This window comes from Monodon monoceros, unplaced genomic scaffold (assembly GCF_005190385.1).
Source record: "Monodon monoceros isolate NGI ecotype Baffin Bay Population unplaced genomic scaffold, NGI_Narwhal_1 Super_Scaffold_18, whole genome shotgun sequence".
Classification (NCBI taxonomy): Eukaryota; Metazoa; Chordata; class Mammalia; order Artiodactyla; family Monodontidae; genus Monodon; species Monodon monoceros.
The window spans coordinates 143,393,503-143,410,892 of record NW_021703774.1 but is presented as its reverse complement, the minus strand read 5'-3'; the positions used below and the strand labels follow the sequence as shown (position 1 = coordinate 143,410,892).

The 17,390-nt window shown below is 38.8% G+C and overlaps 1 protein-coding gene across 1 annotated transcript in view; it reads right to left on the bottom strand.

Annotated features, from left to right (window-relative positions):
• Positions 1–8,351, bottom strand: part of IPP (intracisternal A particle-promoted polypeptide) — a 40,034-nt gene extending 31,683 nt beyond the window's left edge. Inside the window, exons 1-2 of the mRNA XM_029230869.1 lie at positions 8,336–8,351; positions 5,358–5,695 (exon numbers count right to left, since the gene is read on the bottom strand). Coding sequence (XP_029086702.1) covers positions 5,358–5,649 — 292 coding nt within the window. The 5' untranslated portion in view covers positions 5,650–5,695; positions 8,336–8,351. The remainder of the gene's footprint in view (positions 1–5,357; positions 5,696–8,335) is intronic.
• Between the last annotated feature and the right edge of the window lie 9,039 nt (positions 8,352–17,390).

Genomic DNA, 17,390 nt, shown 5'->3' with positions numbered 1-17,390 from the left:
GAGTTCGGGATTAGTAGATGCAAACTATTATATACAGAATGGAAAAACAAAGTCCTACTGTATAGCACAGGGAAGTATCAATATCTGCTGTATGGCAGAAATTAATACAACATTGTAAATCAACTATACTTCAATAAAATTAAAAAATAAAAAAACAGTAAGCTACATGTAAAAGAATGAAATTAGAACATTTCCTAACACCATACACAAAAATAAACTCAAAATGGATTAAAGACTTAAATGTAAGGCCAGACACTATATAACTCTTAGAGGAAAACATAGGCAGAACACTCTATGACATAAATCACAGCAAGATCCTTTTTGATCCACCTTCTAGAGAAATGGAAATAAAAACAAAAATAAACAAATGGGACCTAATGAATCTTAAAAGCTTTCGCACAGCAAAGGAAACCCGACACAAGACAAAAAGGCAACCGTCAGAATGGGAGAAAATATTTGCAAGCGAAGCAATTGACAAAGGATTAATCTCCAAAATATACAAGCAGCTCATGGAGCTCAATATCAAAAAAAAAACAACCCAATCCAAAAATGGGCGGAAGACCTAAACAGACATTTCTCCAGAGAAGTTATACAGATTGCCAACAAACACATGAAAGGATGCTCAACATCACTAATCATTAGAGAAATGCAAATCAAAACCACAGTGAGGTATCACCTCACACTGGTCAGAATGGCCATCATCAAAAATCTACAAACAATAAATGCTGGAGAGGGTGTGGAGAAAAGGGAACCCTCTTGCACTGTTGGTGGGAATGTAAATTGATACAGCCACTATGGAGAACAGAATGGAGGTTCCTTATAAAACTAAAAACAGAACTACCATATGACCCAGCAATCCCACTACTGGGCATATACCCTGAGAAAACCATAATTCAAAAAGAGATATGTATCACAATGTTCATTGCAGCACTAGTTACAATAGCCAGGACATGGAAGCAACCTAAGTGTCCACTGACAGATGAATGGATAAAGAAGATGTGGCACATATATACAATGGAATATTACTCAGCCATAAAAAGAAACGAAATTGAGTTATTTGTAGTGAGGTGGATGGACCTAGAGTCTGTCATACAGAGTGAAGTAAGTCAGAAAGAGAAAAACAAATACCATATGCTAATACATATATATGGAATCTAAAAAAAAAAAAAAAAGGTTCTGATGAACCTAGGGGCAGGACAGGAATAAAGATGCAGATGTAGAGAATGGACTCTTGAGGACACGGGGAGGGGGAAGGGTAAACTGGGACAAAGTGAGAGAGTAGCATTGACATATATACACTACCAAATGTAAAATAGATAGCTGGTGGGAAGCAACTGCATCTCACGGGGAGATAAGCTCAGGGCTTTGTGACCACCTAGAGGGGTGGGATAGGGAGGGTGGGAGGGAGACGCAAGACGGAGGGGATATGGGGATATATGTATACATATAGCTGATTCACTTTGTTACACAGCAGAAACTAACACAACACTGTAAAGCAATTATACTCCAAAAAAGATGTTAAAAATAAATAAATAAAATAAAATTCTAGTTCTACCCCAGCAGTATGACCTTCACCTTATGAAATCTAAATATACTTTCTGAGGGTTTAAAAACAAAAGTATTTTTACATTTATTAAAATTTATCTCATCTAACCTTCACATGAATTAAAAAGTGCTACTATCCCCAGTTTGTGAATAAGGAGAATGAGGCTCTCACAAGCTCATTTCTATTTTTTAAGTACCTACTTTACATTACCTATAAAACTCTGTAAAGGCACAGGCCACACCTGTCTTGTTTACTATCATATCCCCAGTGCCTAGCTCAAAAAATATATTCACATATATATTGAAAGAATGAATGAATAATTGACTAAAGTTAAATGAAATGCTTTGTATCACACAGCTAGTTAGTGGCAGAGCTAGATCACAAACCCAGGTCATTTGATTTTAAGTGAAGTGCGTAAAAATCTATGGTGAGAAGAATCTGTTAAGACCTATTAGAATTGTGATCGGTTAATAAAGAATGTCCAGAGGAGGACTTCCCTGGTGGCGCAGTGGTTGGGAATCTGCCTGCCAATGCAGGGGACACAGGCTCGAGCCCTGGTCCGGGAAGATCCCACATGCCACGGAGCAACTAAACCCATGCGCCACAACTACTGAGCCTGTGCTCTAGAGCCCACAAGCCACAACTACTGAGCCCACGTGCCACAGCTACTGAAGCCCGCATGCCTAGAGCCCGTGCTCCACAACAAGAGAAGCCACCGCAGTGAGAAGCCTGTGTACCGTGGTGAAGAGTGGCCCCCGCTCACCGCAACTAGAGAACAGCCTGTGCCAGCAAAGAAGACCCAACACAGCCATAATTAATTAATTAATTTAAAAAAAAATATCCAGAGGAGAGATTAATAGAATAACAGGTTTTGCTGCCCCATCCCAAAAAAGGAAATGCTATTACAATGAAAATCAAAGATCATATTTTCAAAGAACTAATTGTATCAAAGATTACAAAGTTCCCTGTCCAATAAATACGCAATATTCATTTTCATTTAATCCGTACTAACAGAACCCTTGATTTTGTTGTGAGTGGCAGTTGTGTCCTGCTGAAAATTAAATTTCTCATCCTCCCTTGCAGTTGGGGGTGAATTTTTTTTTTTTGCGGTACGCGGGCCTCTCACTGTTGTGGCCTCTCCCAATAGGCTCCGGACGCGCAGGCTCAGCGGCCATGGCTCACGGGCCCAGCCGCTCTGCGGCATGTGGGATCTTCCCGGACCGGGGCACGAACCCGTGTCCCCTGCATCAGCAGGCGGACTCTCAACCACTGCGCCACCAGGGAAGCCCTGGGGGTGAAGTTTTGACTGAGTTTGGCCAACTTGATACAGGTAGCAGTTATTGCGGAGGGCTACCAGAAAAGCTTAAAAAGGGATAGACTCAGCCGGCAGGTCCTTTTACCTTTTCCTCTTCTGCCTTCCACTGGCTAAAGTTCACTGATCATGAGATTAGAAGCTACAAGCTATAGATGGTGGAGCAAAATGTTGGAAGAATAACGGGCTAGTAATGACATCAAGAAGCCACCATACCAGCCTTGGGATGGCTTCTATGGATTCATTTTTGTTGGAAAAATAAACTCCTGTCTTGTTGTTTTATATCTTTTACTAGCGGCCAAATGCTGTTCTTTACTGTTAACCAATTTTACCTTAAATGTCAATATTCTACAACATTATTATCCCCCAGATATGCTCAGTAGCTTTTATTTCTCTAGGTTTTACCACTTTTTATTCCTTTGATGGAAGTGCTAATCATCAGCAATATGGAGATGATGCCATGAACATTCTCTTTCACTAGATATCTCTTGTTGCTACCATCAGACAGCAGAGGCAGAATAAGCAACTTGTGGAACTTCTTCTGTTTTTATGTTGTTTGACACTAATTGCATTGGATTAATCTGTATTAATTTATACTTTGCAAATAAGAGAAGCAGGGGCATTTATGAAATAGTTTAATCAGCTCACATAAGTCACTTAGAAAAGTGAGGTCAAGAACCCCTCAATGTTAATCTGTACACTAGTCAATAGGCAGAGCTGCACTGCTTTCAGCAGATAAAAGATAATCATTTTTATTTTTTTAATTTATTTTTTTAACGTGATAATAATTTTTACAATCGCAAATTAAAAGCTATTTTCTGAAAATTTCCAAAAAGGAATATGAAACTACACAAAGAAAAGAAATCACCTTGGGACTTCAGTGGTGGTGCAGTGGTTGAGAATCCACTTGCCAATACAGGGGACACGGGTTAGAGCCCTGGTTTCGTTATTTTCCAGGTTTAAATAACATGCTTTAAGTAAACAATACTTTATCAGGCCATATCCCACCAAGTAGTCCTTTAAGGAGAGCAAGGTATATTCTCAAAACTAGAGTGTAAACAAACATAGTCTTTGTTTTCAAACATTTTTTCCTGATTATAAGAGTAATATATATTCACTACAGAAAAAAACTTTAGGGACTTCCCTGGTGGCGCAGTGATTAAGAATCCGCCTGTCAACAATGCAGGGGACATGGGTTCGATCCCTGGTCCGGGAAGATCCCACATGACGCGGAGCAACTAAGCCTGTGCGCCACAGCTACTGAGCCTGCTCTCTAGAGCCCGCGAGCCACGACTACTGAAGCCCACGCGCCTAGAGCCCGTGCTCCGCAACAAGAGAAGCCACCACAATGAGAAGCCCGCGCACCACAACGAAGAGTAGCTCCTGCTCCCCACAACTAGAGAAAGCCCGCGCACAGCAACGAAGACCGAATGCAGCTAAAAATAAATAAAAAATTAAATCTTTAAAAAAACTAAAACAAAATAACTTTAAGGCAGAAAAGCACAAAAATGAAAATCACATTTTCCCATACACAGACATACACTTTTTTTTTTTTGGCCGCACTGCACGACTTGCGGGAAGTGTGGAGTCCTAAAGACAGGACCACCAGGAAATCCCTATATTAACATTAATACTTTAGTGTATCTCTTTCAAATCTTTTTTCCATGTATATTTATATTACATATAAGACATATTTTACACTATGGTTTTTGTGTACATTTTATAATGTCATTAAAACTCTTCAAAAACATTTTAAAAATAAAAGTTTGTTTAAATTAATACATGCTGATTATAGACATATTGAGGAAAAAACAAAAAAAGGAAAAATAAGAATCTTCCATATTCCATCATTTAGAGATAAACGCTTATAAATATTCTAGTCTCTTCCTGTGCACAAATACACAAATGAATTTTTTTTTTACAAAATTGTGGTGATACTTATATCCAGATTTTTTTTCACTTAATATATTGCAAACATTCTTCCATGAGAATGTATATGTGTGTGTGTACATATATACAAATATAATTTGTAAGAACTAAAAATTATTCCATTATATATACATGTACCATAATTTATTTAACCATATAACCTACTGAGGGACAATCAAACTGTATTCCATTATATACTATTATAAATAATGTTACAATAAATGTAAATATTTGCCTATATCACTAATTAATTCCTTAGGATTCCCAGAAAAGGAATACTGGGTCAAAAGATATGAACTTTTTGTTTTGTTTTGATTTTTTTGGCCATGCTATGCAGCATTCAGGGATCTTAGTTCCCCGACCAGGGACTGAACCGGAGCCCCCTGCAGTGGAAGGCGAAGTCTTAACAACAACTGGACCACCAGGCAAGTCCCGATATGAACTTTTTGAAGGCTCATAATAACATATTGTTAAATCACTTTCTATATGTTAGATCAAGTTATATTCCCATAGCAGAACGTGAGTGATTGCATCATTCTTCACTCAAAGCTACAAGTTCACTTAACATACCTGTGTAAATGAAATCTAGAAGTATTTGAAAGATTCCAGCTTCAACTCCTAGAATCTGTACAACATCTTTTGAGGACTCTTTCATTCCTCCAGCGAACAAAGCTGCAAAGTAAGGACTACTGGCAGCCAAAACCAGCCGATGAACTTTGAAAGTTTCCTTTCCAACTTGCAGCTGCACATCACAGAAATGCTGTCCATTTCTCATTTTATTGATCTGGGCCAAGATGAGTTGAGCATGTTTATCTGATGAAAAAGGACTATCACCAGCCTTGGCACAGCCCTCATTAGCCATGATGATGACAGATTAATTAAAAGGACTGTTGCCCATAATCTGGTCCCTGAAAAAAAAAAAACCAAAGAGACCAAACAATGTATTTTTGTGTTTAACATGTTTTCTATTCATACATGTATGAAACATTCCCTATCCTCAAGGAGCTTACAGTCTATTTAGGGACATAAAAACACATATGGAACAAATAAAGGCTAAATTGTGTGGTACTATTTCTAACAGGGTTTCAAAGAAGGGAATAAATAATGGGGCCTAAAATAATTAGATGGCACTTCACAGCAGAAATGGAACCTGAACTGGACACTGAATGACAGTGTATTAAGATATGAGGAGAGGGCATAAACCCTTTTGGGTGGAGTAAAGAAAATGAGGAAAGGCACAAAGATATAAAGATATTTTTGTACACTGCAGTGAGGAAGCACACATGGCAGCCAAAATGAACTTTCAAAAAACAATTGTGATCAGGCCAACTGTCTGCTTATGATCCTTCAATTTGTACACTTCCCTTAGCACACAAAGCCCTTCAAATTTCACCTCTACCTATGCAGTCCTACCTCCTATAATCCTTTGAACTTAATACTCCAACAAAACCTAACAATTTGCAGTTCTCTAAACACAGCTCTTTCATGGCACCCTTCCCCCTCCTTTTCTTTCTGGATCTTTGTTATAAATCAAGACTGTTCAAACTTACTTTCCTCCAGGAAATCTTCCCTGTTCCTCTTTCCTCTGGGTTTGGTGCTCACCCTAACCTTACCTATTTTACAGTATATTATCACATTCTACCTTGTCAGACATTTTACCACCCTACTCCCTACACAGACACAACAAACACACACACACTCTGAAAGTTATCTGAAAGACAACTCCTTAGGGACTATCTTTCATAGCTGTAGCACCAGTATCTAACATATCTTGTTTTCAAATGTTTGTGAAATAAATGAGCACAAAGAAATAATAATAATAGCTTAGGTTGTTTTTGTTTAATGCTGATAACTTTTCCACACATTATGCCAATTGTAATTCTCACAATAATTGAGAGGCTGGAAGAAAAAGATATTGTTATTTGAAATAAGAGAAGGAAACTGAAGCTCAGTTTCCCAAGGTCACAGAGTTAGTATAATGACAGTCCTGGTATTTAAACCCAGGTCTTCTTACTCTAAATCCTGGGTTTTTCCCATCATATCATGTGCATATAGAGAAGGAGCTTTGAAACCCAAGCATAGCAACTTAACATGAACCTTTACAGGTTAATGGAGAATAAACATGACAATGGTCATGTTTCAGAACTGTTATTTGAGCTTTCAGGGGATGAGCTAAGAGGTAGCAAAGTCTTAGAAAACAGCCTTCCAGCTTTAACAATGAGAATCAAAGGGATAAATCCAAGTTACTTTTTGAATAAAGAAACCATGAGATCCAGTAATATAAGAGATATGGAGATGAAGCACAGGGGAAATCTAAGATGACTAAGGTATTTAGGCATCAAGGAAAATTAGTAATAAGACTGACAGAAATGGTGTGACCGGATGTTAAAGAAAAGGGGGGGGCTAAATTTATAGCATTCAGTCAAACTTATTAAAGTAAAAATAACTAAGCTGATTATCACGATTATCTAGGAATTAACTAATTGAGAAATTTTATTGAAAAGTTCCGAGGTAGCTGCTAAAACTTCACATCAGCATCAACATAAATGTCAACATATTACATTTAACTGGCATATAAAAGCAAACAGTGTATTTGTCTCTACATAGAAATTTGACCTGCAGATATTATTAAACATGGCATGGCTGTCAGGCTTTCTTCTGTTTTAGATTTCTTCCTATCAGCAGATTTTGGACCCAACTGGTTTGTTTAATTACAAGGTACCTCCTCTGCCCCCAACTTCAGGGCATCAAGCACAGCTACTGAACTAAAATGCTGCCTCCTGCTACAAAAAAGTTACTGAATTATCCATCCACTCTGGCAGCCAACAACAGAAATCCTACTCTATTACTACTACGCTTCTTAGTAACTGCTGATACTATCCCACTGCCACTGGAGTACTTCATTCCAAAAGGCGGTACGTGGTATGACCCTATTTCCAAAAGGAAAGAGCATAATTCAGGGACATCGCATACGGATGTAAGGGATGTGCCCCAAGAGACGCAAACTTGAAAGGCAGATTATTTAGGAAACGGTGGAGACGCCCAGAGGAAGTAAAGAGGACCTATGTTTAGTGGCCTCGAAGTCACTGCTGCGAGGACCTGGAAGCTGCTTCATTCAGCAAAGCGTGTCAGAAAGAATCCCAGGACTAGCAAGCGTCAAAAAAAATGAGGCTCTTTGTGCTTGACTTGGGGGCTGGACCTGGAGAGCTACCCCTAAGCTGCTGCGACACTGAAGGCAGATAAACATTCCGGTGCTACCTAAACGGCGGGGAAGACATCTCAAATACTTCTGGTGACAACAGACGGGCCGGAACTCGGCCTCGGATTCCCCAGTGGGGGCGGGGAGAAGAGAGGCAGGAAGGGACCGGACTAGACGACGTTCCGGGCGAAAACACTTCGATTATTAGAGGCACGCCTGAACGGCAGGAGGAAGCCGGTTCCTGAGGCTCCTCGCACTCTCCTCCTCAAGGATCCCGAGAGCCGGAGAGAGCCGAGGAGAAAATTCCCAATCCCGTCATAGGCGCCCCCGGGACGCAGGCCCTTCTTACCCGCCTCTTCCCCTTCCCGCTGGCGCTCGCTCAGGCTCTGCGTGCGCAGCCGCGATAAGCTAGCGTACAGACGGGGCGGGGAAAGCCCGGCGGGGTGACAAGGCGCGGGTGACTGGGCAGTGCGGATCGTTGAGGGCTTGAGGCGAGACCCGGCCGGCTGAGGGGGCCTCTCCGCTCCGCTGGCAGGGCGGCTTTGCGCGTGCGCTCTGCTCTTTCGTTCACGTAGAGCGGCGGCTCTCGGTGCCGCGCTGCTGCGGCCCTGGGCTCGTGCTTGATTCCCGGCGGGCAATGGCCTTTGGCCAGCTTAAGCTCCCGCATTCTGGGGCTGGCCGGCTTGCCGTTTCCACGCCGCCTACCCTCTCTCGATTCTTGTGGCGTCTCAGGCAACCAGCGAGCCTCAGTGCTAATGAAAGAGTCGGGATCTCCTCTCCTCACGCAGCCTATGACGCTGCTCCCCAGGAAGTCAACAACTGGCTGGCTAAACGGCTTGCAGTTTGCACCTCCAGGCCCATCCATCCTTCCAAAGCTCCTGACTGCCCCACGGAGGGAACACACAGAGTAGAATTCAATGTTACCCACACCCAAGATCTGGACACAGTCATTTCTGCAGTGAAAGGAATTGCAGGTGTATATGTCACTTCTTTTTCTGCTAGGTACAATATATTTTCCTCTTTTTTGTGTGTATTAATTTGTAAGAATCTTTCTTACAAATTCTATAACACTGTTATTTAAGTTTACAACAAATCATTTTCCTAGGTCGGTTTACAAAGCAGCATACTTCTCATTTGCATGTGGGTCACTGAGGAGGAGAACTATGGGATTTTTTCAAAACAGTAAAGATGGTGAGTAGCGCACACACAGACACACACAAAAAAACACCCCCACATCACCGCACCCCTCATGCAGGGCTGGGCGCTTCTCTGTTCCTTACCATTCGCTCAGATCACTTTGAGTCTCTGCCTGACTGAGCCCCGCGCTATGAGTGGATGTCTACTTTGAGTGAAGGGACAACTCAAAACGTCCAGTTATTTAAACTGTTGAACCTCATAATATGGCACATTTAAAAATGGCTTTCAAACTTTCGGACTCCAGCTCACAGTGAACAAAAACATTCTACATCAAACCGGATACCACATACCTACCACACAGATAGATATACACATCTGAAACAAAAATTTCACAAAACTCTTGTTGGGGAGGGGGAAATTTCCCCCTCTACTCATCTTGATTTCTTGTGTCTGGACTAATAATAAAATTGACACAAGACAGTTTAACAGGAAAAAAAAGAAAATTTAGTTGTTCACAAGGAGGACTCATAGAAAGGGGCTTAAGAAGTGGCCAAAGCAGACAGCTTTTATATATTTAAACAGAGAAACAATCAATTTATGAAGAATTGACAGGACAAAGAAACTAGGTTTTGGGAGTTCAATTAGCAAAGAATCTAAACAGTTTGGGCTTGGGGTAGTAAATGGGAGGAAGTAACAAGGTTTGTTTATACAGGCTTGTTGACCTGAATTCCCTATCTCTGGAGATAAGAGTGTCCTTCTACCTCCAAATGCAGGGAGTGCACCTTTCACGTGAGAGATTTATTTCCTGCTTTCAGGGAGATAGAAAGGAGGGTTAGAGTTTCCTCTTGCGTTGGCCATCTCTTAAGTTACTTTAATTCAAAAAAATTGGGACTTCCCTGGTGGTGCAGTGGTTAAGAATCCGCCTGCCAATGCAGGGGACACGGGTTTGAGCCCTGGTCCGGGAAGATCCCACATGCCACAGAGCAACTAAGCCCATGCACCACAACTACTGAGCCTGCATGCCAAAACTACTGAAGCCTGTGCGCCTAGAGCCGGTGCTCCACAGCAAGAGAAGCCACCGCGATGAGAAGCCCACGCACTGCAGCGAAGAGTAGCCCCAGCTCACTTCAACTAGAGAAAGCCCACCTACAGCAACGAAGACCCAACATGGCCAAAAATAAATAAATAAAATAAATTTTAAAAAAAGATCAATATGCCATTGAGGTACATTTTGGGGCAACCTACCCTGGGCCCCAACACTTATTTATATTTACTACCAGCAATGCACTAAATTTCTATTGCTTCTTTTTGATTTCATTACCAAAAAAATGCTGAAAGGGAACTGTTGTAAGGAAAAATTGTCAAAGACTTGGAAATGAGCAAAAGAAATTACTTTTCAGTGTAAGCCTGGGCATTGTCTAGCGGACACTGGAAGGATTTGAATGCATAGGGATGTCTTTCTGTTGACTAAGATCTTTTACAAGAAAACTGGTAATATTTAGAATAATTCTTGTCCACGTCGAAGAAAAGATACCCCCAAACATTACATTTTATTGACCTATAGGGTATTAAACCACTTTGCCTCTGTTAGCGAATTCAATATTCTTGTTTCTTAGCAAATTCGTACAACATTCCTGTAACATTTTACTGGCTCACTCATTAATTAACGAGATAAATAACAATTTGACGTGTTTATTTTATATTCCTATGAAAATCATCGGTTTACTTTTCAGAAAATTATACCTCAGCACCACTAAAATTAATTTCACAATTTACTATTGTATTGCACCTAGCAATATGAAAACTGGTGCTTAGAGCATATACCTAGGAGCAGAATTGCTGGAACATAGGATATGTGCATCTTCAATTTCATTAGAAAATACTTCTTTTACAAACTCATTTTTCCAGTTTACATTTCCACCAGCAGCAAATGAGAGTTGCCTGGCTTCACATCCTTGCCAACACCTAGTATCATCAGATGTTTCAATTTTGTATAATCTGATGAGTGTAAAATGGTATTTTATTTTTATTATAATTTACATTCCCTGATTATTAATGAAATCAGGCAGTAAAAAGATGTTTATAAGCTGCTATGGACTGAATTTTGTCCCCCCACAACTTGTATGTTGAAGCCCTAATTCCCAATGTGATGATATTTGGAGGTGGGGCTTGAGGGAGTTAATTAGGATTAGATGAGATCATGAGGATGGGGCCCTCATGATGGGATTAGTGCCCTTATAAGAAGAGACACCAGAGCATGCTTGCTCTCCCTCACTCCACCCACACATGCATGATAGAAGGCCATGTAAGTGTCTAGTGAAAAGGTGGCCAACTAGCCCCCATTTGCATAAAGAAGCAGTCATAAGAGCACATAGGGAGATGATGGCTGCCTATCACCAAATCGAGAGAGAGAAGCCGCAGAATGAAACCTACCTGGCTGGCAACTTGATCTTGGATTTTCCAGTCTCCAGTACTGTGAGAAATAAATTTCTGTTGTTTAAGCCAGGGGTCCGCAACCCCTGGTCCGTGGAGTGGTACCGGTCCACAGCTTGTTAGGAACCCGGCTGCACAGCAGGAGGTGGCCACTGAGGAGCAAAGCTTCATCTGCCGCTCCACATCGCTTGCATTACCGCCTGAACCATCTCCCCTCCCACCCCCGTGGAAAAGTTGTCTTCCACAAAACCAGTCCCTGGTGCCAAAAAGGTTAGAGACCACTGATTTAAGTGACCTAGTCTGTGGAATTTTATTATGGCAGTCAAAGCAAACTAATACATAGGCCAGTTAAGTTTCCTTTTGTGTAGAATGGCTATACATGTGTTTTGCCCAGTTTTCCATTGAATTTTTAGTTTCTTATTTAGGATGTTTTTTGATTATATGTGTTGCCAATTTTTTACTCATTATCTCTCTCTTTTTTTTTTTGGCCGCACTGTGCGGCTTGCGGGATCTTAGTTCCCTGACCAGGGATCGAACCCGTGCCCCCTGCGATGGAAGCACAGAGTCCTAACCACTGGACCACCAGGGAATTTCCTTCATTGTCTCTTTTAATGAACAAAAATTTATAATTTTACCAGCGTATTAGTCTATTTATTTATGTTTTGCACTTTGGGTATATTGCCTAAGAAATTCTTCTCCTCCCCAATGTTATAAAGATATTATATTTTCTTCTAAAAGTGTTATAATGTCTCTTTTCACATTTACTTCTTTAAGTCACTAGGAATTAATTTTTGAGTATGGATTGGGATAGGGATCCAATTTTTTTCCCCATATGAATAACTAATTGTCACAACATTATTTACTGAATATTTCATATTTCCTCACTAATCTTCAATGCTAGCTCTTTCCCATTTTATGTTTCCTTTTGGGCTGGAATCAGTTCTCTATTCAGTTACATTGGTCTATTCATACATGCCCTGCTGCTTTAATTATTATACTTTTTTAATGGGTCTTGATATCTGGTAGAATAAGTTTCCCTGTCTTGTTCTTCTTCAGTGGTGTCTTGGCTATTCTTGGAACACCTGGTTCTTCCACATAGATTTTAGAACCAACCTGTCAAGTTTCACACACAAATACATACAAGGGGGGAAGGAGAGGTTCTACTAATATTTCAATAAACCTATAGGACAATTTGGAGAGAATTAACACCTTCATAATATTGAATACTTTTATCCATTAATAAAATTAAATTTTAGAAAAGTTTAAAGTTTTATATTTTTATTCATAAGGGTCTTATATATCTTTTATTAACTTTATTCCTGAGTACTTTCTCTTTGTACTATTATAAATAATATCTTTTTAAGAATTACATTTTGTTTGTTGGGGTACTTCTGTGTGTTGATTTTATGGACAACAACATTACTTAATTCACTTATTAATTAAAAAATTATCCATAGGGGCTTTGGGATTTTTCTGTGTAAATAATCATATCATCTGCACATATGACAGTTTTGCTTCTTTTTTTCCAAACCTTATACTTTATGTTTATTTTTCTTGTCTTACTCAGCTAACTAAGATCTCCAGTGTGAGGTTGACTGCAGATGCAGAGTAGTGTAGGAATTAATGCATAGACTTTGGAGCCAAATGCCTAAGTACAAAATTTAGCCCTGCCACTGAGTCCTTAAGCAATCTATTTAACTTTTCTTGAAACTCAGATTTCTCAAGTTAAACTATGCCTAATTATTGTACTTCATATCATTGTTGTAAGGATTAATTTAACATATATAAAGCCGTTAGTATCTGGCAACTGTTAGCACTTTAAAATTATTAATAAAACAAAAATAGTAATAATAGGGACTTCCCTGGTGGTCCAGTGGTTAAAAGTGCACGCTTCCATTGCAGGGGACTCAGGTTCAATCCCTGTTCAGGGAACTAAGATCCCTCATGCCATGCAGTGTGGCCAAAAAATTAAAAACATTCGTTTTAATTTTTTTAAAAAAAGTAATAATAAATCAAGTATCCTTACACAGGTTCTGATTTTAAATAATAGTTTACTATTAAATATAATGTTTGCTGTAGGTTATTTTTTGGTAGGCTTATTTTTATCAGGTAGTTCCCTTCAAATCCATCTACAACTACTACAATTAGTACTACTACAACTGATAGTGATGATAATACTGAACACATATGGTATTTGTTATGCTTTTAATCCCTAAATTTATTGCATCTCCTGAGTATTTCATGAATTGCGTTTTAGCAAACACCTTTTTTGTATCTTTTTTTAAAAACTGAAGTATAGTTGATTTACAATGTTGTGTTAGTTTCAGGTATACGGCAAAGTGATTCTTTCTATATATATTCTTTTTCAGATTCTTTTCCATTATAGGTTATTACGAGATATTGAATATAGTTCCCTGTGCTATACAGTAGGTCCTTGTTATTTATCTGTTTCATATATAGTAGTGTGTATCTGTTAATTCCAAACTCCTAATTTATCCCTCCCCCTGCCTTTCCCTTTTGGTAACCACAAGTTTACTTTCTATGTCTATGAGTCTGTTTCTTTTTTGTAAATAAGTTCATTTGTATCACTTTTTTTTTAGATTCCACATATAAGTAATATCATATGATATATGTCTTTCTCTGACTGACTTCACTTTAGTATGATAATTTCTAGGTCCATCCACATTGCTGCAAATGACATTATTTCATTCTTTTTTATGGCTGAGTAATATTTTATATACATATAATGGAATATATATATACTCCATTGAAATATATATATATATATATATATATTACATCTTCTTTATCCATTCATCTGTTGATGGACACTTAGGTTGCTCCCATGTCTTGGCTATTGTAAATAGTGGTGCTATGAATTCTGTATCTGTTTAGATGATCATATGATTTTTCTTCTTTAGCCCGTTAATGTGCTAAATTGCATTAATAGGTTTTTTAATGCTAAAATAATCTTCATTTCTGATGCAAATTTCACTTGGTCCTCATGTGTTTATCATTAACTTAACATTGCTGGATTTACTTTGCTAACACTTTTTAAAAATATATTTATTTATTTATTTGGCTGCACCAGATCTTAGTTGCAGCATCTGGGATCTTTGTTGTGGCATGTGGACTCTTAGTTGCGGCATGCATGTGAGATCTAGTTCCCTGACCAGGGATCAAACCCAGGCCCCCTGCATTGGGAGCACAGAATCTTAACCATTGAACCACCAGGGAAATCCTGCTGAGACTTTGCGTAGAATATGTGCATCAATATTCATGAGTGAGCCTAACCTTTAATTTTCCTTTGTTATACTACTATTTTCTGATTTAAGTATCAATATTATACTAACTAACCCCTGACATGGTTTTAGGAGTGTTTTTCCTTTTTCTTTTTTTTTTTTCTCTACATGAGTCTGAGTAAGATTGGAATTGAGTAAGATAGAAGCTGTTGAACTTGCCTGTAAAAATATATGGATCTGTTGTTTTCTTTGTGCAAAGATTTTTTTCAATCTCTATCGCATTTTCTCTTTATTCTTGAGCAATTTTGCTAATTTATATTTTTCTATAAATTTGTTCTATTTAATTAAAATTTCAAATTCATTCACAGACAGTGAAACAACATTGTTAACAATATTCTCAAATTTTAATCTCTGCTATTATCTATAGTCATGGCTCCTTTTTCATATTTATTTACAAATCTTTTTTTCTTGATAAATCCTGCCACAGGTTTCTCAATCTCATTATTCTTTTCAAAGAACTGACTTTTGACTTTGTTGATCCTCTCCACTTTATCTTTGTTTCCTACCTCATTATTTTCTGTTTTTATGTTTATTATTTCCTTATTTTAGCTTTCATTGAATTTATTCTTTTCTTCTTTATCAGTTTAAGTTTTTCATTTGCTTAGTTCCTGACTTTTCAGTCTTTCTTATTTTAAAATATAGGTTTAAGGCTATAAATTTCTGTCTAAATGTCGCTTATAATGTAAGCATGAATAGTACCCTTGGGAGTTAGGTAACAAAGTAGCCCTGTTGGTTATAGATAGAAAAGAGGTAGAACTGACTACTGAAACATTGTTAAATTTCCTGGCAGTAGTGCTTAAAAACTCAGGCTCTGAAATCAGAATGTTTGAGTTGAAAACTTAGACTCTGACTCTTACTAGCTGTGTGACTTTTGGCTAGTTACTTAACTTCTCTATGTTTCAGTTTCTTCATTAGTAAAATGGAATGAATATCTATCTACTTATGGTGGTGTTATAAGTATGAAATGAGTTAATGCATGTAAAGTATTTATGCCATTTTCAGGAATAAACATTAGCTCTTACTTTTCTTACATGTCTTTGTTGGTTGAAATGAGTGACCATGAATTTAGAGTGGCATCAGTCTACCCAGCTGAATGATTTTTCTTCAGCAGTGCTCCACAACCTGCCTGGATGCAGAAAATCAACCATTTGAATTGATCTAGGGTTAAGGTTTTGCTAGGTAGGTACTATGAAAAGAAAATCGGTCAAGGACCTTGAGAATGTTAATAAGATAGTGGTTGAATGGACTAGAAGAGTCCTTCTCAGAAGCCACAAGAAACTTGTTCAGTGTAGCATGACAACATACTCGAGGCCCCCAGATTAAGTCCTAGGTCACCATTTGCGGAGATTCTCCTCTTGGTAATTTTCTATTTTTACTGAACTGAGGAAGGAAGAGAAAGGAGTCATGATAGTGAGCTTCGCTTACTCATTTATTCAACCAGTGCTTAATGAGAGTCCACAATGTGCCTGGCACTTCAGGTCGTGGCGATATAGCAGTGAACAAAACAAAGTTCTTGCTTTTGTGGGATTACATGCTAGTTGGGGAGGCAGAAAATAAACAAATAAATGAATAAATATGATATGTCAGGGGATGATAAGTGTTATGAAGAAGAATAAAGAAGGATAAGAGAATAGAGAGTGACATATTGAGGAAGGGAGTGCTGTTCTAGACAATGTGATCAGGGACAGCCTTCTAAGAAGATAACATTTGATCAGAGGCCTGCTTGGAGAGAGAGACCATGTAGAGGAGAATTCTAGGCAGATAGAAAAGTAAACACAAGGGTCCTATGGTGAGAATATGCTTAGAATGTTTAAGGAACAAGGAAGCCATTGTTACTAGAGAAACATTAGCAAGGGGGAAGGGGCTCATAGGATATGAAGGCAGATGCGTAGCTAGGAGCAGTATCATGTAGTGCTCTGTATGCCAGTAGAAGACCTTTGGCTTTTCTTCTGAGCGAAATAATTATTCTATTTGTTTAATTTTGTTATTTGTTTTGTTTTGTTTTTTGAATGACAAATGGCTCTCACACATTTCTGTATATAAAACCCCAGTCAAGTTGTTTGACATCAGTCTTTTGAGTCCTTAAAGAACTAGGTGTGCCCAGAGATGCGATTGCTGGCAGTCAGTGGAGGGGACTATAAGGCCAGTTTCTCTGTCTAGCCTAGGTACTCTTCTCCCCTATGTCCAGATCTCTCACCTTTTCTGTTCTCATTGGTTGTAAACTTCAGTCATTATGTCACTTTTGTCTCCAACTAGCCCTGAGAGACTAGGACATACAGATTTGGGGAGTAACTGAGGAAGCAAATTGCAAGGCTAGGTGGATGCGGTCATTGTGAGATGTGGAATTTCAGCAGTTCTAGGTGGCGACCTGAGCCAGGATGAGATCTTGGAAACAGACGGTTGAAGTGGAGTGGAGAAGAAACAGGCATAACTCACCTACTCTTGATAAATGTTTAAAACTAACAACACTTTTTTATTTTTATTTATTTATTTATTTATTTTTGTGGTACGCGGGCCCCTCTCACTGTTGTG